We start from the raw sequence: 23,846 nt of genomic DNA on the forward strand, positions 1-23,846 counted from the left end.
GCTATCAGCGCAGAGTAAATTATGGTGATGAAATTGGAATCTGGGTCCTAAACTGAGATGAGGTCACAATATTTCACAGGATCCAGACTGCTCCTTTCCAAATGCACAGCCCTGGTGCTCGCTCGAAACAGGTTATTCATCCAAGAGAATTTCCTTATAAAGCACAAAGTGAGCAGATATGTCTTCATTGAACAGGGCTGGGTGTTATTTAAAGGGACATTGTCAAGCAGGTCAGACTCCGCATGTGACCTTGCCTTGACATTGTTGCAGTTTGGCAGGTCCCCTCTAGGATAAGAAGCCTGGTTTTAGTTCCTTGTGTCCTGTGCCAGACGGGGTGACTGGCAACAAGGGCAGCCTCACACCCACGGTCTTCAGCACTTGTGTTTCCTCTGAGTGTGCTGAATTAACAGTGGCTAAAGGGCAGTCTGCAGCGCAGTGCTGGTAGTCTGGAGAGCTGGCAGCCTCCTTCAGCTACGTATGAGGGAATGAGAAGCACAAGAGTAGAGGCAGGAGCCATCAGAAGGCAGGGTTTGTGGGGCATCAGTAGAGCTCTGCGTGGGGAGCCAAGGGCTGGGATAGCAGGAGGCTGTGGGTCAAGATTGACTGGTACTAGCAGAGCTGTGTGTGGTGGTGGGGAAAACCTAGGGCTGAGCTAGTAGGGCGGCTGTGGGTCAGGACAGGGGAGTGCTGGCAGAGCTGTGTATGTGGGGAGCCCAGGACTGAGCTAGCAGGGGGCTGCAGGGCAGGACTCGAGGGTGCTGGCAGAGCTATGTGGATGCGGGTTCAGTCCTGGAATGGCAGGAGGCACTGCCGGTTAGCTCTGCTGATGAAATGACAATGCTGCATGTGTGTACCTTGCATGGCATCTGAGTACACCCTGCGTGATCCTAGACCCAGAGTTACAAGCCCTAAACTCTCATGGGCACTGAATTCACCCAAGCACCAAAGGAGAGAATTGCACACCATGCTGATTTCATTGTTTAACGGCCAGGTTTATGACTCTCTTCCAGCTCAGTTTGATCTCAGCACCAGGAATTGATTTTTCAAACCCTCCAATTTAAACGGGCCCAGAGTGCCAGGAGCGGGGTATGGGATGGAGGGTGGGCACAGGCCGTGAGACTCAAACCCCACACGGCTGCACGGCGCTGTGCAGGGATGGGGGGCTAGGTCCAGTCCTCACTGTAGATCTCTGCTCCACAGTGGTGGTGGTGTGCATGGTGCCTTGAAAGAGACAGACCAATGGCTTTTGCACACAGACGCTTGTCCCAGAGGAGGTGAGCCATGGCCAGCCCGCGCCCTTTTAGCATTTCCTTAAGCTCTTCAGGGAGAAGAGAGCCCCGATGAAGGGTCCTGTGGTTTTGGCTCAAGGGCAGGGCTTCAGCAAGACTTTTTTGACACAGTCTCACAACATTCTCGTAAGAAAGCTGAAGAAATGGGGGCTTGGCGGAACTACTGTTAAGTGGATACATAATTGATTAAATTATGTATCCACTTAACAGTAACTATTAATGGACTGATGACGGATTGGAGGGAGGTCTCACGGATTGGAGGGAGGTCTCAGGTGGGTTCCCCAGGGATCTGTTCTGGGGCTGGTGCTGGTTACCATCTTTATCAATGACCTGGATGTAGGACTAGTGAGCAAACCGATCAGATTTGCAGATGAGGCAAAGCTGGGGGTGTTGCAAACACTTTGGAGGGTAGAGCTAAAATTCAGAGGGATCTTGATAAACTGGAGAACTGGGCTTGAGACAACACAATGAAATTCAACCAAGACAAATGTAAGGTGCCATCCTTAGGGAAGGAAATGCACAAATACAGAATGGGGGATAACTGGCTTGGCAGCAGCATGGCTGAGAATGATCTGGGAGTTGTAGTGGATCACAACCTCAGCACGAGTCAGCAATGTGATGCTGCTGCAGAATTTCAGGTTACATTAACCGAGGCACAGCATGCAAGTCACAGGAGGCGATAGTACCGCTCTGCTCGGCGCTGGTGAGGCCTCAGCTGGAGGACGGTGTCCAGTTTTGGTCACCAGTGTCTAGAAAGGATGTAGAGAAACGGGAAAGGACCCAGAGGTGAAGGACAAAGGTGATCAGAGGGATGGAACACCAGCCATACGCGCAAAGGCTGAAGGAACGGGGTATATTTAGTTTGGAAAAGAGGAGATGAAGAGGGGAGGTGATAGCGGTCTTCAGATACTTGAAACACTGCCATAAAAAAGATGTAGAAAAGCTGATCTCTTGCCATAGAAGGCAGGACAAGAGGCGATGGGTTCAAACTCCAGCAGAGCAGACTGAGATTAAATCTCAGGAAAAACTTCTTAACTGCAAGAGCAGCAGGAGGATGGGGAAGCTCCTTCCCCTGGAGATTTTCAAAAGGAGGCTGACGCCATCTGTCCTGGGTAGGTTAAACACAACAAATCCTGCATCTTGGCGGGGATTGACTAGATGACCCTTGCACTCCCTTCTGTGGTGAGCAGCGAGGTTCAGATCTGGTCACTGGTTCGAACCCATGCCAGGTCAGTAACCACAGAAGGTTGTCCCTGTCAGATGGGCTTTTGCAGCCCTAACTCAATGTCCTAGAGGAGAGGTGCCAACATCCCAAGTGCATCAGTGCAGCTGGCTCTGGCTGGTCCCCTTTATCGGTACCTTGGCGGAGGGCTGGGAGAACCAGGGGAGCTGAGCTCCTCCCTCCAGGGCTGGGAGAGCATGTGTGTCAAACTGGGCTGGACAGCACTGTCCATTCTGTGATGATGGGTTCCATTGCTGGGACCAATGGGAGCCTTCACTGGCGTGGGAGTGTCTTGGGGGACTTGGTCAGTGTCTAGGCACTTGCCCATGGAAAGGAGATCTGACAGCCTTGCTGAGGGAGGCAGAACACCAGTTACAGAAAAGGTAACTGTCTTATCCAGTGGCTGGGACTTGAGGTTAGACACGTTCAGCCTTGAAAGAAGGTGCCGTTTCCTGGCAGCGAAGCTAATTGGAACAGTTCCCTGGGGCGGTGGTGGGCTCACTGTCACTTGGAGTCTTTAAGAAGAGACTAGATACGTTTCTAAAAGCTCTGCTTTAATCCAGCATTGGGCTGGATGGTCACGGTGGTTCTTCCTGGTCTGGGAGTCTCTGAATCCCCCTGTTCATCCCCCTCCTTCACGGGGGTGCGCGGAGACCGGGATTGCCCTCAGCATGCTCAAAAGGTTCACAGCTCTGCTTTAAGATAATCATTCTAACCATACTTCAGGGCTTCAGCTGGCTGCCTACAATGGTCAGGAAGGAATCGCTCCCCCTCCCCCCCATGCATTATTGGTGAGGGGTATTCTGGGTTTTTTTTCTCACCGTCCTCTGAAGTATCAGAGATTGGCTGGAGATATGGGACATGGACAGGGTAGGCCAGTGCTGTGATGTGACGCAGAGCTTCTTCTGGCTTAAATACCTGGCTTGTGGGTCTTGCTCACGTGCTCAGGGTCTAACCGACCCACAGATTTTGGGTCAGGAAGGGGTTTCTCCTCAGGTCAGGGTGGCAGGGACCTTGGGGGTTTTCACCTTCCTCTGCAGTGTGGGGCATGGGTCACCTGGGCAGGGATAATCTAGTGGCTTTGTGTCATCACGCATTGCTGGCACCGTGGTCTCACCTGTTCTCTCCCTGTGGCTCACTGTTTGCTCTCCTGCGATCTGAAATGCTTTGGTCTCAATAGAAGGGTAGGTGGTTGAAATTTAAATCAGGCCAGATGCGATGGTCCTTTAGCCTTAAACTGTGAAACTCGATTAAAACATGAGTCGGGCTGGAGCCAAGCTGCCCTGCACTGTGCTGGCTGTGGTCTTCCCCTCAGCCTGGCTACATCTGGCCCTGCCTCCCCTGCAGAGGAGTCGGCTGTGCTGGGACAGCCCAGGTGGTGCTGCCTGTACCTTTGAGATTCTGCGCAGCTCCCCGAGGGAGCCCGCACAATGGCAGAAAATGCCGGCTACTTTACTTGTCTTAGAAAAGCCATAACCATGATCTCGCTGAATAAATGAAGCCATCAGCTAGGAGTGGCAACAAGATTACAGTGCTCCAGCAATGCTGGGGGCAGGATGAAACGGTCTGTTTAGGAAGCGGGGAGAGAAAGCTGAGTGCCGACTTGCGTTTTCCTCAGCGCTTTACTCTTTAATCCCTGCTCCCTCCCCCAGGATCTCTTGCTCCTGCTGCCTGAGTGTTCCCGTACAACGCTGCTGGGTTACTAAGGGTTCAACTGATCCATGCACGATTTTCCTGTCCCTGTGGGGGGCTGATACTTGCCCTGTCCCCACTAATTCCACGCAATGGCAGCAATCCCGAGGGCACAGGAGCTGCTGGACTGGGGAAGATGCGGCCTGGTATCCCGCGTTCACCCGTGGCAGTACCAGAAGGGTGGAGACGTGCCAGAACTGCCTCTCGCTGTCTGAGGTACCATACTTGCCTGGCCGTTACCGTCCTATCACAATCTCCTCATGTCCATATCCTGCCAGCTCCCGTGGGTGGCCAGGCAGGGGGTCACCCATATACTGTGGCGAGAACTGAGGCCCAGAGTAGCTGTGTGGCTGGCCGAAGGTCACACCAGCAGCCTGTGGTGGAGTCCTGGCCCCGGGGTCATCCCTGCTCTCTGCAGTAGCTGTGATGGGGTAACCTGCTCCCAGCGACTGTTTCCTCCTGACCCCTTAGCGGGTGGCCTGGCCCTTCCAGAGCTCGTCTGTCATGTTCCTGCGGTGCTGCTCTAGCCATGTATTTGGGTTTCCCCAATGCAGAGTCTCAGCCTGTGGTCCCTTGCTCACCCCCTGCTGAGGCTCTCCCCGGCCGATCGCACCCTGAGCTGGAGTGCCTGGATCCCCCACTCTGTGCGCATGGGGGTGGAAGTGGCTGGGATTGGAGCACACCGGGTCCTGCGTACCTATCGCTGTTGGCCACGGCCCAGGGGAATGGAGGCACGGGATGAGAGTGCTCGTCACAGGCATTTACCTGCTGCTTGCAGACCTGGGAAGCTCTGAGATCCTGAGCTGTGAGTGATGTGCCAGGCTGGTAGGGTCTGCCCAGTGATCGGGAGGGCCCCTTGTTAGGCCAAGTGAACACCCCTGTCCATATGTCCTTGCCAGTACCTTCAGTGCCGGCTTTCTCCACGGCTGATGCCAGAGCAGAGCTCACAGAAGGTGCCGATGCCGGGTGTGGTGGAGCTGTCCAGTTGCATCAGCCCTTTGTTGGGAGCTGATTATCAGTAACTGGCTGGCTGGGGGCTCTGGATTTCTTTGGAGTAGGACTGTCCAAGGAGAGGCTGTGGCTCCCCACGCACCCCTTATTGCGCAGGTCAGTGGGCTGGAAGCAGTGGCCCAGGGTATGGCTCCTTGCCAGGGGCAGATGTGTCTCCAGGAGCTGAGGTGTCTTTGCTGTGTGTTGGGCCCTTCTGGCCAAACATGGAAGCTTGTGCTGGGTGCTCACGGGAGCGGGGGGCAGGATCCTGGTGATGGCTCTCTGGCTTGTCCCTCAGAGGATTTCCGTGCTTTCCCTTGTAGGCTGGTCAGTCGTAGCCCTATATGCCAGCAGTGGAAGCTGAGGCCTGGAAGCTGCCATGAGGGACCCTGGGCAAGTCACCCTGCATCAGTGATGGGGCTGGGAATAGTGCAGGAGACCAGGACTCTTGGGTTTCACCTGCCAGCTCCCTCCCTTCCTTCTGTGCATAGCAGTGGCTTTTCTCGGGGAGCGAATGGGGATGGTGAGCATGGGGTTCAACTACTACCCTCTTCTTCTTCCAGTGCTTGCTCATGTCTATTCCAGCATAGGTGTGCGCCCGTCGCGTGCACCATCGCCAGAAGACTTTACTCCGAGTGGTATCAGTTGGGTCAGCTCTGGTGCCCCTGGAGTGGCACCTCCATGGCACGGTATCACCTTGGTTACGTACTCCAGCTTCTGGAGGGGGGCAATGAGAATTCTCTGCTCCGGCTGAAAACACGTCAGGTGGGTGAGTGGCTTGGAGCCGCGTCCGTCAGCAGTGCCCTCCCTTTGCCAGCCTTCCCTGTGCTCCGGGGCTGCAGCAGTGCCACAGACCCAGATCCCACAGGCTGTTCTGAAATGGAGCTTTTTGGTTTTTTTCCTCCTGGCATGCCTGGCGAGAATTCCCCTCACCTGGAGCACTGCCATCCACCCCAGAGCTGGCTGCATTTCAGCTCCCGCAGGAGCTGGGGGATGGGCAGTACTGTAGCAATGTAAAATCGGAGAATGGCAAATGGCTCCTCAGTTCGCTGAAGACGGTGTGTCCGCTTCCCAAATGTGCAGGGGAGGATGGAGTCTCCGGTCAGCTCTGCCCCTTGCCCCTGTGCCAGTTGCCTCCAGAGCCCAATGGCTTTGAGCGTGCCAGGGCTGGAGCAGGGCTTTGGGCTGCCCAGCGCATGGAGGGGAGGAGCCTAGCTAGCGCCACTCCCATAGCTGCTGTGCAGGTCTCGCTGGTTGCCAGGAAGCGCTCTGGGCCTCCCATTCGGCTTGGCCTCGCTGCCAGAGCCGGCTGTGTGCGTCAGTAAAGATGATACCTGTGCACAGAAGAGTCCGCGTGGGGTTGCATCTGGCCTCTCCCGCGGTGGATCCAGTGAGCTCCCCACAGCCTGTCTTGGCCAGTGCTGAGCAGGGTGTGAGCGTGTTTGTGTGGACACCGTGCTGGGAATGGGGCCAGGTTTACAAGCCCCAGGGACTGGAACTCGCTTTCCGTCCCCGGAACAGGCACCGCCTGAGCAGCTGAGGGTCAAGCTCCTGCCCCCTCAGCCCTGACTAACAGGACAGGGGTGTGGAGGGGGGAGCTCTGGCTGCAAGGCCCCTCTGCTGAGGTTGGTAACAAGGGGGCGACGGGGACACCTGTCCGCTGGGGACTGAGACCTGCCAAGAGTTTACTGGACACCTGCCAAATGCCAGCGACTCAGTTAGTCAGCCTGAGTCAGAGATCTCCCCCTGGGAGAGCTAGGCTATAGCCCCCATTTTCCTCCAGTCCCTGTCCTCTAGGGACAGCTTGACCTGCTGTTTCCTACTCCCCGAGCCACTTGGCTTTGCTCTTGAGTCCTCCAGAGCTGGATTCCTGCGAACTCGGTCTCGAATGGGCGTTGCATTGGGGCACTTCTTGGAGTACACCAGGCCCCGGTATTGGCTCTTCAGTACTGTAGTCCTGTCTTTTTTTGGTGTTCTTGGAAACCTGCTGGTTGAGGTGTCTTGCTTTCCCTGTCCCAAGGGAGGGTGCATAGTCCTAGTGCCAGGACATGTGTGGTGTGAAGTGAAACCGGGAGCATTGTCCCATGAGAGGGGCTTTTATTTCCCACACAGAAGCGGGCCTGGAGGTGAGTACTGGCTACACTCCCTCTCCTGCACCTTTCCCGAGCCAAGTCCCATTCTCTGTGGGGCACAGAGGGTTTGGTGCCTGGCTCCCATGAGCCCCGTTCAGAGCTGGGAGCTTTGTTGCCATTGCTGTTGCTAATTTCATGCTTAGTTTTTCAACTCCAGCTGAGGAGACAGGATGCTAGTCTGCCCTCCTGGAGGTCAGGTGCCAATCACTGCCTGGGCTCCTCTCCCAGCAGCTCTGTAATACTGAATCCAAAATCTAGGCTAATGTGACGAGACCTTCTCCGTAAGGCACTTTGCACCAGCTGTTCTGGTTCCGCCCCCCTCCCTGCTGCAAAGCTCCAGCTTTTAACATCAGCACAAACGCACAATACGAACCTCAATGAGCAGAGAAGCCGCAGACGTTTCTTTAGAGATGTGAAATGTGTCAAACTTCAGCAAGCAGCATTCGAACAGCATGTGCTGGCTGACTGGCTGAGAGCTGGAATGGAGACTCGGCATCCTCTCGCGCCCTTCCCCCCTCGCTTTGTACCACGATCTGCAAACACCGTTCAAAAGCAAGCTTCTGGGATGCTTTCTGCCGAAAAGAAGAAAATAAGCTACCTGGGGATTGAACCCCGGCCTCCCTGGCTGCTGTCCAGGTGCTCAGGCTGCTGAACTGGTGCACTAACAGGCCTCGAGGAAGCCACAGGAATAAGTTGCTAACTGCTAATCCTAGCAAAACTCCACTGTTGGAAAACGAGCCCAGCTCTGCTTCCAGATCCCCCTTCTCCTCCAACCCTCGCGAACTGCCCTTTAAGCAGTCTGGGACAGCGTCCTGCTCCAGGGAGGCTGATGCACGTAGCATCGGCCTTTAGGGCATCAGCTGAGGATCATGGTGTGATTTGCTGGGAGCCCTCAGGCTGAGCCATGTAGTCCAGGTGGAGGTGGGAAGGGGGCTGGGTTCATGGCCATGGTGTGGGAGTCCACCCAGACGCAAGCTACAGATTGTCTTGGCGCTCTGAGGGCAGATGTCCTCTGGGAAGGACAGGGAGGATTAAGGGCAGGGAGGTTTTCCCCTCACTCAGCTTCAGCTGCTGCTCTGTCCAGGGTCCAGGCTGATCTCATCCAGTCCGTTGGAAAGCCAGGATTTGGCACCGTGGGTGTCAGGAAGGTGGGATAGAACTGGGAGACACCTGTGTGTTGCTGCATGCCTGGTGAAAGCTCACTCCCCTTGTGGCCTTGTACAGAAGCTGAAGGGTGAGTCCCCAGGGAGGAGATCTGGATGCCAATGCCCATCACAGCTCGCTGGATGTGGCATGAGACATAACTGCCGCCATCTCAGCCCTGTCCTGGCCCCTTCCATGCCTGAGAGCCCAGCAGGGTGGCGTGAATGCAATGGAAGGGCTCTGCCATAGAAGGGTGGATGCATGACCTTTGCTGTGGCCAGGAGGCATGCATCCTGCAGGGCCGCTGGTGCTCTCCCTTCTGGGCTGTACTGTTGCAATGTGTGTTCGGTTGGTTGCTGGGCAGCAGGAGGGTGATCAGGGTAGTGCTGGGAGAGGCGGGTTGCACTGAGATGTGGTTCGTGGACTGGCTTACGGCGGCAGGTTGTGCCATTGGCAGAGGTGTTAATGGTGTCGGTCGGCAGGGCTCCTGGAGGCTCTGACGCTCCTGCTGGGTGGAGCCTGTCCCCCCGCCGCCCCCTCAGGTTTTCTGCATGGTGGGTGAGCTGACTCCAGAGAAGGAAGGCAGCGTGTTCTGCATCCCTCATGTGGTTCCCTGGGACCCCAGAGGCCGGAAGGTGGCTGGCAGCTGGAGGTGCTGAGGCTAGCGGAGTGCTGTGGCCTGGCACTTCAGCTGTCAGTGCGGCAGGGAGGGATCCATGGCCAGAGCAGGGTTCCTTGTGCCACATCCAGGCTGTGGCTGTTCTGCCCTGGCCTGTGGCATGATGGGCTGCGTGCGTGGGCTGGAAGGCCTCACCCCGTTGCGGCCTCTCCGGGCAGCAGGTCCAATGTCTTGAGGAGAGCCTCTGCAGACCCCTGTTGCCTTGGGAAGCAGGATACACGTGCTGGGCAGATAATTTAACCATGTGCCTCTGTCCCCTTAAAAGGGGTTCAGTCACCGGGAGTCCTTCAGGGGTTGGGGGAGGGGGCACCTACGCTTGCAAAGAGTGCTTTGTCATGCGTGTGTGTGGGAGGATTGCGGGGAGCGGAGGTGGCTCACTGCAGCACCTAGCTTGGCTAGGAAAGCAAGGGTGTGTGGGCTGCTGGTAGCAAACAGCCTTCTGTTTGCCTTCCCCAGTGTGCCTGGGAGAGGAGCTGAGGTGCTTGTTCCTGGTTGCCTGTCATTTCGAGTGCTACCTCTGCAGCTGCCTCCCGCTGCTGCTGATTTCCTCGCTTACGAATCCTCTGATTTTCCCCTCCCCACTCTGAGGCGAGCCCTAATCTCAGCTTTCGGCACCAGCCCAGCCTGACCCCTCCCCATGGCACAGAGCGGGGAGACGCTTGTTGGAAGCTGTTAAAGGGATGAGTCCTGGGTTTGTAAGTTGTGAATTATCGGTGCCTGCCCTGTGTGTGTAAATGGAGGAGAATTACTGATGAACTCGGCCAAGTACCATTCATGAATTTGTTTAAAGCAGCATAATGCAATGGCAGCCAGTTTACCGCGCTCCCTGATTGGCATGCAGGCTTCATACCGCATCCACTCCCTGCACTGAGGATCTTTCCCCCTGACCTTTCCTTCACAGCTGAGAAAAACGTACACAGTCCTGAATGTACGAGAGCGATGGCAGCCTTTGTCAGGCTGGCTGCAAGGGGAAGGTTTGGCTGTTGTGTCCAGGTCCCAATGCAGCTCACCTGGGTGAACCGTGTGTGACGGGTTGGATCACAGAAACCCCCTTGGGGCTGCCAGCCGATGTGCCAAGAGTACTACTGCCCCTGCTTTCCCTGCCAGCTTGGGACTTCAGAACCCTGCCCGGTTGTGCTGTACGGGGAGATGTCCGCAAACCAGTAAAGTACCTGAAACCACTATGGCTTATTGCTAAAAGCAGCCAAGTCTGCAAGCTGTAAAGTGGCCATGTAGCAAACTTAGCTTGACCAAGGCAGGTGGGGAGGCGGTTTTGAGTGCCACAGAAAGGGCAGCTTGACCCCACATCCTTCCTGATAAGAATTGTGTTGAAGTGGCTGATACATGCATTTTAGAAGAGCAGGATGTGCCCCAGGAATGTCTATTGGGGTCTCAAGGCTGCAAACTCTGGAAAAAGCCACACCTGGTTAATCAGTAATCAGAAGGAGCTTCTTGCTTGCCCATTGGAACCGCTTGCTTAACAAGTTTTCTTTAAGGGACATGTCATTCTAGTACTAATGTATAAATAAGGGGGAAAAGTTTGAGGTGGTGGGACTCTTCGGGACTGGACTCTCCCTCTGGATGCATCTTGTTTTCCCCACCGGCAGACGCTGCTGCTGTGTCACTCGAGAGCCACGCTCAGCTTCGGTATTTATCAAGGGTTGGGGGTGTTTTACTAACCTGTTGCGGATGTAAGCGCTTGAGAGTAAGTAAAGTTTCACTTTAAGTGAAAGCACTCTTGTGTTGTCCTGTTTGTGCCAGCCATCTATCGGTCGGACGGCTGTGTCTCCCCTGATTTATTTCCTGACACCACCTCACACAGAGTAAAAGTTACCAAGAGTGTTGGGTTGAAAGAACCCTGGGTAATGGTGCCAGACACGCTTTCCCACTTTTTTTTTCTGAACAATGTCCCACAAACTGCAGGCTTAACTGAAAACAGCTTAAGTGGTGTTCCTGTCTCCAACACTCAGATGCCCAACTCCCAATGGGGTCCAAACTCCAAATAAATCTGTCTTACCCTTTATAAAGCTTATACAGGGTAAACTCATAAATTGTTTGCCCTCTATAACACTGATAGAGAGATGCACAGCTGTTCTCTCTCTCTCTCTCCCCTCCCCCCATATCAATGCATACTATGAGTTAATTAATAAGTAAAAAGTGATTTTTATTAAATTCAAGAGGTAGGATTTAAGTGGTTCCAAGTAATAACAGACAGAACAAAGTAAATTACCAAACAAAATAAAATAAAACACGCAAGTCTAAACCTAATACAGTAAGAAAGTAATTACAGAGGAAATCTCACCCTCAGAGATGTTTGAGTAAGCTACGCTACCAGCACTCCCAGCTGTCTTCGAGACACCACTGACTTCCTGAGGAAACTACAGTCTATCGGTGATCTTCCTGAAAACACCCTCCTGGCCACTATGGATGTATAAGCCCTCGACACCAACATTCCACACAAAGATGGACTACCAGCCGTCAGGAACACTATCCCCAATAATGTCACGGCAAACCTGGTGCTGTTGGAGGTGCTGTTGTCATCATGAATAGGTCGGAATATGAACAAGAGGCTGCTCGGCAGCTCTCCAACACCACTTTCTACAAGCCATTACCCTATGATCCCACTGAGAGTTACCAAAAGCAACTACAGCATTTGCTCAAGAAACTTCCTGAAAAAGCACAAGATCAAATCCGCACAGACATACCCCTGGAACCCCGACCTGGGATATTCTATCTACTACCCAAGATCCATAAACCTGGAAATCCTGGGCGCCCCATCATCTCAGGCATTGGCACCCTGACAGCAGGATTGTCTGGCTATGTAGACTCTCTCCTCAGGCCCTACGCTACCAGCACTCCCAGCTACCTTCGAGACACCACTGCCTTCCTGAGGAAACTACAATCCATCAGTGATCTTCCTGATAACACCATCCTGGCCACTATGGATGTAGAAGCCCTCTACACCAACATTCCACACAAAGATGGACTACAAGCCATCAAGAACACTATCCCCGATAATGTCATGGCTAACCTGGTGGCTGAACTTTGTGACTTTGTCCTTACCCATAACTATTTTACATTTGGGGACAATGTATACCTTCAGATCAGCGGCACTGCTATGGGTACCCGCATGGCCCCACAGTATGCCAACATTTTTATGGCTGATTTAGAACAACGCTTCCTCAGCTCTCGTCCCCTAAAGCCCCTACTCTACTTCCGCTCTATTGATGACATCTTCATCATCTGGACCCATGGAAAAGAAGCCCTTGAGGAATCCCACCATGATTTCAACAACTTCCATCCCACCATCAACCTCAGCCTGGTCCAGTCCACACAAGAGATCCACTTCCTGGACACTACAGTGCTAATAAGCGATGGTCACATAAACACCACCCTATACCGGAAACCTACTGACCGCTATTCCTACCTACATGCCTCCAGCTTTCACCCAGACCACACCACACGATCCATTGTCTACAGCCAAGCTCTACGATACAACCGCATTTGCTCCAACCCCTCAGACAGAGACAAACACCTACAAGATCTCTATCAAGCATTCTTACAACTACAATACCCACCTGCTGAAGTGAAGAAACAGATAGAGCCAGAAGAGTACTCAGAAGTCACCTACTACAGGACAGGCCCAACAAAGAAAATAACAACGCCACTAGCCGTCACCTTCAGCCCCCAACTAAAACCCCTCCAACGCATCATCAAGGATCTACAACCTATCCTGAAGGATGACCCATCACTCTCACAGATCTTGGGAGACAGGCCAGTCCTTGCTTACGGACAGGCCCCCAACCTGAAGCGAATACTCACCAGCAACCACACAACAGAACCACTAACCCAGGAACCTATCCTTGCAACAAAGCCCGCTGCCAACTGTGTCCACATATCTATTAGGGGACACCATCATAGGGCCTAATCACATCAGCCACACTATCAGAGGCTCGTTCACCTGCACATCTACCAATGTGATCTATGCCATCATGTGCCAGCAATGCCCCTCTGCCATGTACATTGGTCAAACTGGACAGTCTCTACGTAAAAGAATAAATGGACACAAATCAGACGTCAAGAATTATAACATTCAAAAACCAGTTGGAGAACACTTCAGTCTCTTTGGTCACTCGATTACAGACCTAAAAGTGGCAATTCTTCAACAAAAAAAACTTCAGAAACAGACTCCAACGAGAGACTGCGGAATTGGAATTAATTTGCAAACTGGATACAATTAACTTAGGCTTGAATAGAGACTGGGAGTGGATGGGTAAAAGTAAAACTATTTCCCCATGTTTATTCTCCCCTCTCTCCCCCCACCAACTGTTCCTCAGACGTTCTTGTCAACTGCTGGAAATGGCCCACCTTGATTATCACTACAAAAGGTCCTCCTCCTCTTCCCCCCTCCTCCCCCCCCGCCCCTGTGCTCTCCTGCTGGTAATAGCTCACCTTACCTGATCACTCTCCTTACAGTGTGTATGGTAACACCCATTGTTTCATGTTCTTTGTGTATATAAATCTCCCCACTGTATTTTTCACTGAATGCATCTGATGAAGTGAGCTGTAGCTCACGAAAGCTCATGCTCAGATAAATTTGTTAGTCTCTAAGGTGTCACAAGTCCTCCTTTTCTTTTTGCGGATACAGAGTAACATGGCTGCTACTCTGAAACCTTTTACGGACTGGTCTCCTTCTAGTCTGGGTCCAGCAATCACTCTCACTCCTATGGTTACTGTCCTTTGTTCCAGTTTCTTTCAGCCTCTCCACCCCCAAAGGATACCTATCTCTTGAGCCAGCTGAAGACAAAATGAAGGGGTCTCCCAGAGGCTTAAACAGACTTTCTCTTGTGGGTGGAGCATCCTCTTTCCTATGCAAAGTCCATCTCCAAGATGGAGTTTTGGAATCACATGGGCAAGTCGCGTGTCCATGCATGACTAAGTTCCTTTCCAGCCAGGCCACATTCCTGGGAAAGGTCAGATGGGGATTGGCTTTTCCAAGTTCATTGTTGGCTTAAGTATTTCTTGATTGGGCACTTACTGAGAATAGTCTTTTCTCAGGAAACTGACCAACTGCTTCACTGAGGCTACTTAAAGTTAAACAAGTACACGGCCAATATTCATAACTCTGAATGCAAAAATGACACATGCATACAAATAGGATGAATCGATTCAGTAGCTCATAACCTTTACAGAGATATGTTACATGGCATATGTAGCATAAAACATATTCCAGTTATGTCATATATACATTCATGAGCATATTCCCATAAAGTATTATGGGGTGCAACGTCACTGTGAACAAGGCTTTGTGTTGGCTTAGTCCCCAGAAGTGCCCTGCCCTTAGCCGCTCTCTTTTCCCCCCTCACTTCCACCCAGGCCCAGTTGTGCAGCTCCAAGGAGCCAGTAAGCCAGCTCCATAGCTCCTAGGCGGCCCCCTGAATCACAGCTGTGGGGTGAGGAGCTGCTCTCCAGTGGGGCTGTGGGCAAGAGAGGGATGGGGAGGGAAGCAGCTGCTCCTTCCTTCCCCAGCCTGGGCTTCTTCTGGGTACTAGGGACCAAGGGATGCTGCAGCTCTCAGCCGGTGGGTGCCAGCTGCTGGGCTCCCCTTTGGGACCCGCATTGGGGCTGTGCCTCGTCGCTGAGCTGCTGCAGCTCCCCTGTGTAGTGTTACATGTTACATACGTGGCAGAGGGCATAGTCATGCCCAGTGCAGGGGTATGTGCGTGGAGGGGTCTGCCAGGACTTATGTCACTTTCCCCCCAGGCTGAGTCCCCGGTGTCTTTGTGTTGCAGAAACATCGCTGAGGCCCTAGTGAGCAAGGGCCTTGCCACGGTCATCCGTTACCGGCAGGATGACGACCAGCGATCCTCGCACTATGACGAGCTGCTGGCCGCGGAGGCACGGTGAGTGGGCACGGCTGGTTGCCTCGCAAACAAAACGGGGGAGGGGGTGTCTGTGCAGGGCCAGGATAGCTGCTGGGTGAAGGGCATTGTGGGTGCAGGCCTGCAGGAGAGCATGCCCAGCAGTGAGGTGTGGGAGAGTGCCACGCAACAGGGTGGGCAGCAGACCTGGTGTGTGAGCTCTAAGGACAGGGCGCTTCCTTTGGCTACTTCATGGGCGGGGGGAAAGCGGAGGGAGCATTAGCCCGGCGGGGGCGGTGGGAGGAGGTGCTGGCACTCGGCATGGACTATGCTTGGGTCTTCTCCATTCTGCCGTCCTGACTGCTGCCCCAGTTCTCCCGGGCCTGGGAAGGGTCACAGCAGAGCCCCCATAGGGACGGGACAGGCACCTCCTCTCCAGTTTCATCACCCTCCCTCCCATACCCACCTCCTCCTCGGGCAGCAAATAGGGGAAGGGGCTTCCTAGCTGAGCTCCCCACCGTTCAGTCCCTGTCCACCCCATGCTCTGCCCCTTCCCCAGATTGCTGACTGACCGTGAGCTCTCCGGGCTGGGGGGAATGAGTCCCGTGCCATGTGATGCCCTGTAGCCCTGTGACGCAGCAGGGAGGGGGGAGTGTTGACCTGGGAATGTGGCAGGGGAGTTGCACTGGGGATGGGAGACCTGAGAGCCTGTAACCTGAGCTGGGAGGGGGAGGTAACACCTCTGCCCGGGAAACTGGACAAAGGCTGCAGGAGAGAGCCTGCTGGGGGGGTTTAGTTTCAGTCTGGGGCTGGGTGGTGGAACACAGGGAACCCCAAGGCTGGGGTCTAAGCTTCCTGCCCTCCAGAAGGACTTGACTGAGGGGTCCTGGTTGTACCCAGAAGCTCTGTTTTAGACTGTGTTCCTATTGTCCAATAAACCTTCTGTTTTACTGGCTGGCTGAGAGTCACGGCAAATCCCAGGAAGAGGGGTGCAGGCCCTGGACTCCCCCACACTCCGTGACAAGCCCCCTCCCGCATTGCCTCCGCTGACCTTTCTGGTTCCACGTTGAGTTCTCGGTTACCCTCTTGCTTTTCCAAACTCTGCCCCTGCTCCCCAGCCTTGTGGCTTGCCCTAGCCAGGGGTGCTTCTCACACCCCATTCATCTGGAATCCTGCCTCACTTCGCCGTTGTTGAGCTGCCTCTCCCTAAGGCTGCGAGTGCAGCAAACCCCCCAGCGCCTTGCACTGCAGAACGAATGTCTGGTGCTGCAAAGGGCTGTGTAGCGCTGGCAGCATGCCAGGCGTGCTGTGAGTCAGTGGGTATGGTGTGTTGCATTTGGATTCTCCGTGTTAATTCTGGAGCTCCCAACAGGCAGATTAAAGAAGATAACATTTTAAAAATGCCTAGGAGATTGTTGGAATCTTCCAGCCCATTGCATGTATCAAGCTTGGAAAGGTGGTCAAGCTGAGGGGAGTTAAAAGGCCTGAGCTTCGTTCCCTGGGGCCGCGTGCACAGCAGAAAGCATCAAGAGCTTCCGGCCCCAGCCTGTCTGCAGGAGCAGTAATTGCATTTAAAGAATACAACATCTGAGCGGATTCAAAGGACTTTAGACACATTCTGTGCTCATGTAATTAGGTTGGGGTTATCTTGGTGAGAGAAATGCAGGCAAGTGTTACTTTTGCCTGGTGCGTCCTCTGTCCTGGCAGGGCGAACTGCAGCTCTGCAGGAGGCACCTGTGGCCCAGAGCTCATTACCCAGCTCCCCTCCCTTCTCTGACCGATAGCAGGCCAGACCGGGCAGCTCCCGTCACCCACATCCCCCAGCCCCGGGCAGCTCAGTGAACCTCCTGGTTTGTACTGCTGCTTCATCCTGGGATCCCAGAGCACTTTGCTAACTTTACAAGAGGCCACCTGGTAGGTGTGCAGCTGGGGATAGCCCAGGGGTTCTCAGACTTCTGTACTGGTGGCCCCTTTCACACTGCAAGCCTCTGAGTGCGACCCCACCCTTATAAATTAAAAACGCTTTTTATGTATTTAATACCATTATAAATGCTGGAGGCAAAGCAGGGTTTAGGGTGGAGGCTGACAGCGCACAACCCCCCATGTAATAACCTCGCGACCCTCTGAGGGGTCCCGACCCCTAGCTTGAGAACCCCTGGGGAAACCGAGGCACGGTGGTAGTGTTACTGGGCTAGCTCTATGGAAGCAGGCAGTCTGTGGTGAAGCCTGGGGTCCAGTCAAACCCTATCAGTCTGAAATCAAAGTGTGCGTGTGTCCCCTCTGCTGTTTGGGGGTTCACTCCCACCTGCTTGTGCCTCCTGGCGCTGATGCACTGGGGTGTCCATTGTGCTGCCCCCAGTCTCCGAGCAGAGAACTGGCGGGTGACCCTGCTTCCAGCAGGGGTGGTGTGGGTGAGATATCAGCCGGGTGTCTGGCCACAGGCTGTTGTGGGCACCTGCTTCCCAACTCCTCCCTTCCGTTGTGGTTGGATAGGGGAGACGTCTTCCCTTGTGGCCCTCTGCTGCTGTGCCGCCTTGCTGTGTGGCTGTGGAGCAGCTGCTGCGGGCCAGCCCAGGGGCACATGCATTTCAGGGCTGGTGACCGATGCATTGACCATTGTGCTTTAAAGCCAAGCAATGCCAAGCTGAAGCCGCTTGTGGAGGCGGTACAAGCGTCAGGGTCTTGTCCTTCCACTGAAGGGCCTGGGAGCTGCGGAGCAGGGGGCGAGTGAGGGGAGGTGTTGGAACAGTTGATGGGATCATTGTGTGAAGAGCAGAGAGGGGAAGGGAGAAGCTAGGAGAGGCGAATTAAGGCAGGAAGATGCCAATGACTTTTAGGGAGTTGGGGCATGGGTCCATGCCTTGGAAAGGCTTACTGGAGCTCTGCCGAGCTGTGAGATGGTCCACGTGCCTTTCTCCCTGCAGCCTACAAAAAGTCTGGCCAGGATCCACGGTCCATCCTTGATAGGCCCTGGCGACCAGCAGCGAAGTGGCGAGCAGGAAGGAGCTGGGGAGTGGAGGGAAATGGGCTTGCTCGGGCTGGGTGGACCCTGCTTGGCTTTGCAATGTCATGGGGTCCCTGGCTCCCCATACATGGCATACAATCAAAACCTGTTAAGAACCTACAGCCGGGCCCAGATGGTTAGGCTGGAGAGTGTCAGGAAACCCAGGCAGGAATCTTGTGGTGATCAAAGGCACTCTTAGAATGTGGGGAAATCCAGAGTGAAGGTCAAACTGAAGCAAACCCCAGCCTCCCCTTACAGTGCCTGGCCCAGGGAAAACCTGGCAGCTCGGGCACTTGGGCTCCCACTCACGCACGTGCCAGGTCTGGTGTCCGCACCAGGGGCCAGATTCTCACTGCGCCAAGGCCCCTTGTGAAGTCGGCACAAATCATGTTGACACCTGTGGTGAGGCCTGTGCCGCTGCCGGGCAGTGTGAAGGGGCTGTAGTGTAGACAGCTTGTCCGCATAGCTGGCGCAGGTCTGAGCAACACGCGGCTGGTCGCAGCCCATGGGGCCAAGACTCCACGCACAGGTAAAGTGTCCAGTGGCTTAGTCAGCTCAGGCCGCCTTGCCAGCAAACCGCGGCGCCCAGAGAGCCACTCCAGATGCTTGCCTAGGCAAATGGAATGCTAACAATGATTGCTCCCTGGTCATTAAGAGCCTGCTGGCCCTCAATTACAAAAATGTCATTAGAGGAAGAGGGAGGTGGTGAGCCTGCCTGTCCACACCACAAAATTACAGCACTGACATGCTTTACAAGCACAGAGGTGAAGCAGAATCACCGTATCAGAGACTTGTGCGTATGAGTCCAGGCACATGCAGGCTTCTTATCGCGCCCAGCATGCAAAGGATGAAGGGTGGATGGGAGAATGGGGGCATGGATCAGTACAGTTGCTTTACCAGAGTCCTTCCAGTCCATAGCCATAGTCTGCAGTCTTCTGCCAGCCCTGGGAGCAAGACCTAGAACCTGAAATAATACAATGGGCACAGCTGGACCTGCTTGAAGGAGCAAAGGATGGCGCGGCGGGGGGTGGGGGTGTGGTGTTCATAGAATCATAGAATATCAGGGTTGGAAGGATCTCGGGAAGTCATCTAGTGCAACCCCCTGCTCAAAGCAGGAACAATCCCCAATTTTTGCCCCAGATCCCTAAATGGCCCCCGACAAGGATTGAACTCACAACCCTGTATTTAGCAGGCCAATGCTCAAACCACTAAGCTATCCCTCCCCCCGGGGCAGAGTTAAGGAGGATGAACAGAACAGGGAAGCTGATATTTCTGGGGGCAGAGTTGAGGAGGAGGAGAGGCTGGTGTATCTGTGGGGGGCAGAGTTAAGGAGAATGAGGATGGGAGAGGCTAGTATCTCTGAAGCACAGCAGGCTCTAGTAGCTCTGCGATCTAAGGCTGCGCTGAGTTTGCCCACCCCTGCCCTAGAGGATTAAACTTTTTGGTCTGAGGGCCACATCTGGGTGGGGAAGTTGTATGCAGGGCCATGAATGTAGGGTGGGGAGTGTGGGGTGTGCAGGGTGCTGCAGGGGGCTCAGGAGTGGGTGCAGGAGGGGGCTTAAGGAAGGGGTTTGGAGTGCAGGAGGGGGGCAGCGGGGGCTGAGGGTAGGGGTTGGGGGTGCAGAGTGCAGGAGGGGGCTCAGGGCAGGGGGTTGGGGTGCAGCAGGGGGCTCAAGGCAGGGGGTGCAAGAGGAGTTCGGGGTGTGGGCTCTGGCCTGGCACCACTTACCTTGAGCAGCTCCAGGGTGGCAGCAGCGCGCAGCGGGGCTAAGGCAGGCTCCCTGGCCCCACTCCGCCCCTGGAAGTGGCCAGCATGTCCGGCAGTGGCTCCTGGGGGTGGGGCAGGGCGGGGCATGCAGCTCTGCTGTGCGCTGCCCTGGCCTGTGGGTATGACTCCTGAAGCTCCCATTGGCCGCAGTTCCCCGTTCCCGGCCAGTGGGACCGGCAGGGGGCAGAGCCTGCAGGCGAGGGCAGCGCCCAGAGCCCTCTGCCCCCCGCGCCACAGGGCTGGCACTCCAGCAGGCCAGATTGAAAGCCCCGATGGGCTGGATCCAGCCCGTGGGCAGTAGTTTGCCCTCTCCTGCTCTAGGGACTGTATACTCTCTAGGGGTCCTCAGGATGTTTTGGAGTCAGGCACCGAACCAGCCGGCCCTGCTGCTCCCTATAGGCTTCCTGGTCGATTATTTCTCTCTCAAGCCTGTTGTTCTTCATGTGCCACCAGTCAGGACTTGGCCTGGCTGCTCAGCCACCTTCTTGTCGATTCCCATAGCATCCTACAAGACAGAGACGGGAGACCCCGCTGGGTCCCATACAGTCCTTATCCCTGGCTACTGCAGCCTCAGGCCCGAGAGGATTCAGCTCAGCTCAGTCTTAGCTGTGGAGTCCTAGCTGCTAGACCCGCCCTAGTAGTGCGAGTGTGCTGTCCCCTCTAGCTGTGTGTGGGAGGAGATCAAACACGGCTTGCCTTGGGAGACTAGTCCGGAGTCTGCGGGGAATTCTGATTTGCTATTCCCTTTCCTTTCCCTCCACGTCAAATCCCCTTTCTCTGCACTAAACAATTCCTCTGCTTCCTTGGCATCTGCACCATTAAATACTTGTACCCTGTTCCATTCTTCTGCACCCTTTGTCGCCCTTAGTCTGCCCTTACCCAAGCTACGCAAATTAGCTTTAGCCCTACCCGCACAAATTAATCCATCCAGGCCCCTGCCCTCGTGTGTGCGTCCACCAGCCCCCGGCATGGTATTCCAGGTGTGCAGTTTTATGCATCCATTGGCAGCAGCAGTGAACACGCGCTCCCACCTGGATGGCATTAAGAGGTGCTGGCAGTATTAGGGTTTGGTTTCTGTTTCGGCTACAGCTATGCTGGCATCCAGAACCGCATGTGCGTCTCAGCTGACGTATCCCCATCCCCCTGCTCCAGCCTCTAGATTAGAGGGCACTTGTTTTCTCTGATGTGTCACCAATTTTAAACATAGAGCTACCAGGGTCTCTGGGACACAGGCTCAGCACAGTGATCTGTAGGGCCCTGGCTGGCTTGCTGATGAAAGGATCATACATCTCTTCTCCTGGGGAGGCTCTGAAGAGCAAATACTTGGTGGCTTTCTGGGCCTGCATTTTTCATTTGACCCTATAAAGACAGAGAACAGCAAGTTAAGGAAGTATGGGCTGGATGAATGCACTACAAGGTGGGTAGAAAGCTGGCTAGATTGTCGGGCTCAACGGGTAGTGATCAATGGCTCCATATCTAGTTGGCAGCCGGTATCAAGTGGAGTACCCCAAGGGTCGGTCCTGGGGCCGGTTTTGTTCAATATCTTCATAAATGATCTGGAGGATGGTGTGGATTGCACTCTCAGCAAATTTGCGGATGATACTAAACTGGGAGGATACGCTGGAGGGGAGGGATAGGATACAGAAAGACCTAGACAAATTGGAGGATTGGGCCAAAAGAAATCTGATGAGGTTCAATAAGGATAAGTGCAGGGTCCTGCACTTAGGACGGAAGAACCCAATGCACAGCTACAGACTAGGGACCGAATGGCTAGGCAGCAGTTCTGCGGAAAAGGACCTAGGGGTGACAGTGGACGAGAAGCTGGCTGTGAGTCAGCAGTGTGCCCTTGTTGCCAAGAAGGCCAATGGCATTTTGGGATGTATAAGTAGGGGTATAGCGAGCAGATCGAGGGACGTGATCGTTCCCCTCTATTCGACATTGGTGAGGCCTCATCTGGAGTACTGTGTCCAGTTTTGGGCCCCACACTTCAAGAAGGATGTGGATAAATTGGAGAGAGTCCAGCGAAGGGCAACAAAAATGATGAGGGGTCTGGAACACATGACTTATGAGGAGAGGCTGAGGGAGCTGGGATTGTTTAGCCTGCAGAAGAGAAGAATGAGGGGGGATTTGATAGCTGCTTTCAACTACCTGAAAGGGGGTTCCAAAGAGGATGGCCCTAGACTGTTCTCAATGGTAGCAAATGACAGAAGGAGGAGTAATGGTCTCAAGTTGCAGTGGGGGAGGTTTAGATTGGATATTAGGAAAAACTTTTTCACTAAGAGGGTGGTGAAACACTGGAATGCGTTACCTAGGGAGGTGGTAGAATCTCCTTCCTTAGAGGTTTTTAAGGTCAGGCTTGACAAAGCCCTGGCTGGGATGATTTAACTGGGAATTGGTCCTGCTTTGAGCAGGGGGTTGGACTAGATGACCTTCTGGGGTCCCTTCCAACCCTGATATTCTATGATTCTACTTTGGTTTCTTTCGTTTGTTCTGAAAGGAACTTAGAGGCTGAACTAACCTGTGAGCTCTCTGTGTTCCTGCTTGATCCTAAGCAAACTGCTGCCGTGTTTGTGCTGGCTCTGACTGCTCGGAGATGGGGTAAAGCAGAGTCTTTCCTCTTTGGCTTGCTGATTTTGGAGGCTTTCAAGTACAGTCAGCTCAGGGAGCTGGATGAGATGCCCCATGCAGCAGGGAGTTAAGGTAGCATCTGCTGCTAGAGGGGGAGCTGTTTGCTTGGGATCACTCTCTAAGGCCGGGCTCAGGGGAGGGCGTTTACAATGCTTTGCACTTGTGGAATGTTTCCCAGCTGCAGATGTCAAAGTGCTCCCCAGGCAGTTGAGTCTCTAAGATCTTTATAAACCTAAATCTTCCTGATAACTCTCAGGGGAGTCTTATCCCCGTTTTACCGACAAGGAAGCTGCGACGCAGAGTGGGGAAAGCACTTTCCCAAATCATGAGGAAATGAGCGTCCGAGCTAGGAATAGAACCTAGGTCGGAATCCCAGTGTCACGCTGAACATCCAGCCCCTGGTTTCTGTCAGACTGAGGAAGACAAGCCAGGCCTACGAATGCAGGCTTCCCTCCACAAGGGAGAACCAAGACTTGACGTTGTCAGGCACAAATGACAGGAACTGGAGCTAGAGCTGAGCCTGGTGATTTAGGGTAAAATACCTTCCAGGGCTGATGGAATTGTCCCCAAAACAAGCATTCATAAACCCAAGACATTCAGAGTGGAGGTTAAACATAAAAGAAACCCAAAGCTGTAGAAGCATGTGTCACGGAGTCCCCGGGCGATGCTCTGGAACTGCTCCCTACAATGCTAGTCAGGACTCTGGGGAAGTCTCTTTTCTGTGAGCAGACAGTCTTCAGGACACACAGCTTCCACCTTCCTGGGTCTGACCTCGGAGCATTCAGCCTCCTCTGCCCCTCCATGTGCTTCCCCCAGCGAGTCTGCCCAGGCGGGGTCCTGGGGAAGCCAGAGGGTCCTGCCCCACAACTCCGCAGTCAGACTTGACTCTCAGCCAGCCAGTAAAACAGAAGGTTTGTTAGACGACAGGAACATGGTCTAACACAGAGCTTGCAGGTGCAGAGAACAGGACCCCTCAGCCGGGTCCATTTTTGGGGGGCAGTGAGCCAGACAAACACGTCTGCCCTTCACTGCATGTCCGCCCTTCACTCCATGTCCGCAGCCAGCCCCAAACTGAAACTCTCTGCAGCCCCTCCTCCTCTGGGCTTTGTCCCTTTCCCGGGCCAGGAGGTCACCGGATTCCTTTGTTCTCCGACCCTTTAGCTCTCACCTTGCAAGGGGGAAGGGCCAGGCCATCAGGTGCCAGGAAACAGGGTGTTGGCCATTCTCTGTGTCCAGACCCCTGCACACACCTGCCCTCTAGGGCTCTGCAACGATCATACACCCTTATCCCACCACCTAGATACTTAAGAACTGCATAGGGGAAACTGAGGCATCCCCACAATATTCAAAGGAAATATTAAGAACAGTCCTGCTTTGTCACAGCGTGGCAATGTGCCACTCAGGCACCCAAACAACCTTAACTCTGCCCCAGAGTGGC

General features: G+C 54.2%; 1 protein-coding gene across 1 annotated transcript in view; it reads left to right on the forward strand.

The window, feature by feature from the left end:
- SND1 (staphylococcal nuclease and tudor domain containing 1) overlaps window positions 1-23,846 on the forward strand; it is a 507,509-nt gene that overhangs the window by 216,136 nt on the left and 267,527 nt on the right. The window contains exon 13 of the mRNA XM_048821939.2: window positions 14,940-15,050. Within this exon, the coding sequence (XP_048677896.1) occupies window positions 14,940-15,050 (111 nt within the window). The remainder of the gene's footprint in view (window positions 1-14,939; window positions 15,051-23,846) is intronic.

Source organism: Caretta caretta, chromosome 1, assembly GCF_965140235.1.
Source record: "Caretta caretta isolate rCarCar2 chromosome 1, rCarCar1.hap1, whole genome shotgun sequence".
NCBI classification, from domain to species: domain Eukaryota; kingdom Metazoa; phylum Chordata; order Testudines; family Cheloniidae; genus Caretta; species Caretta caretta.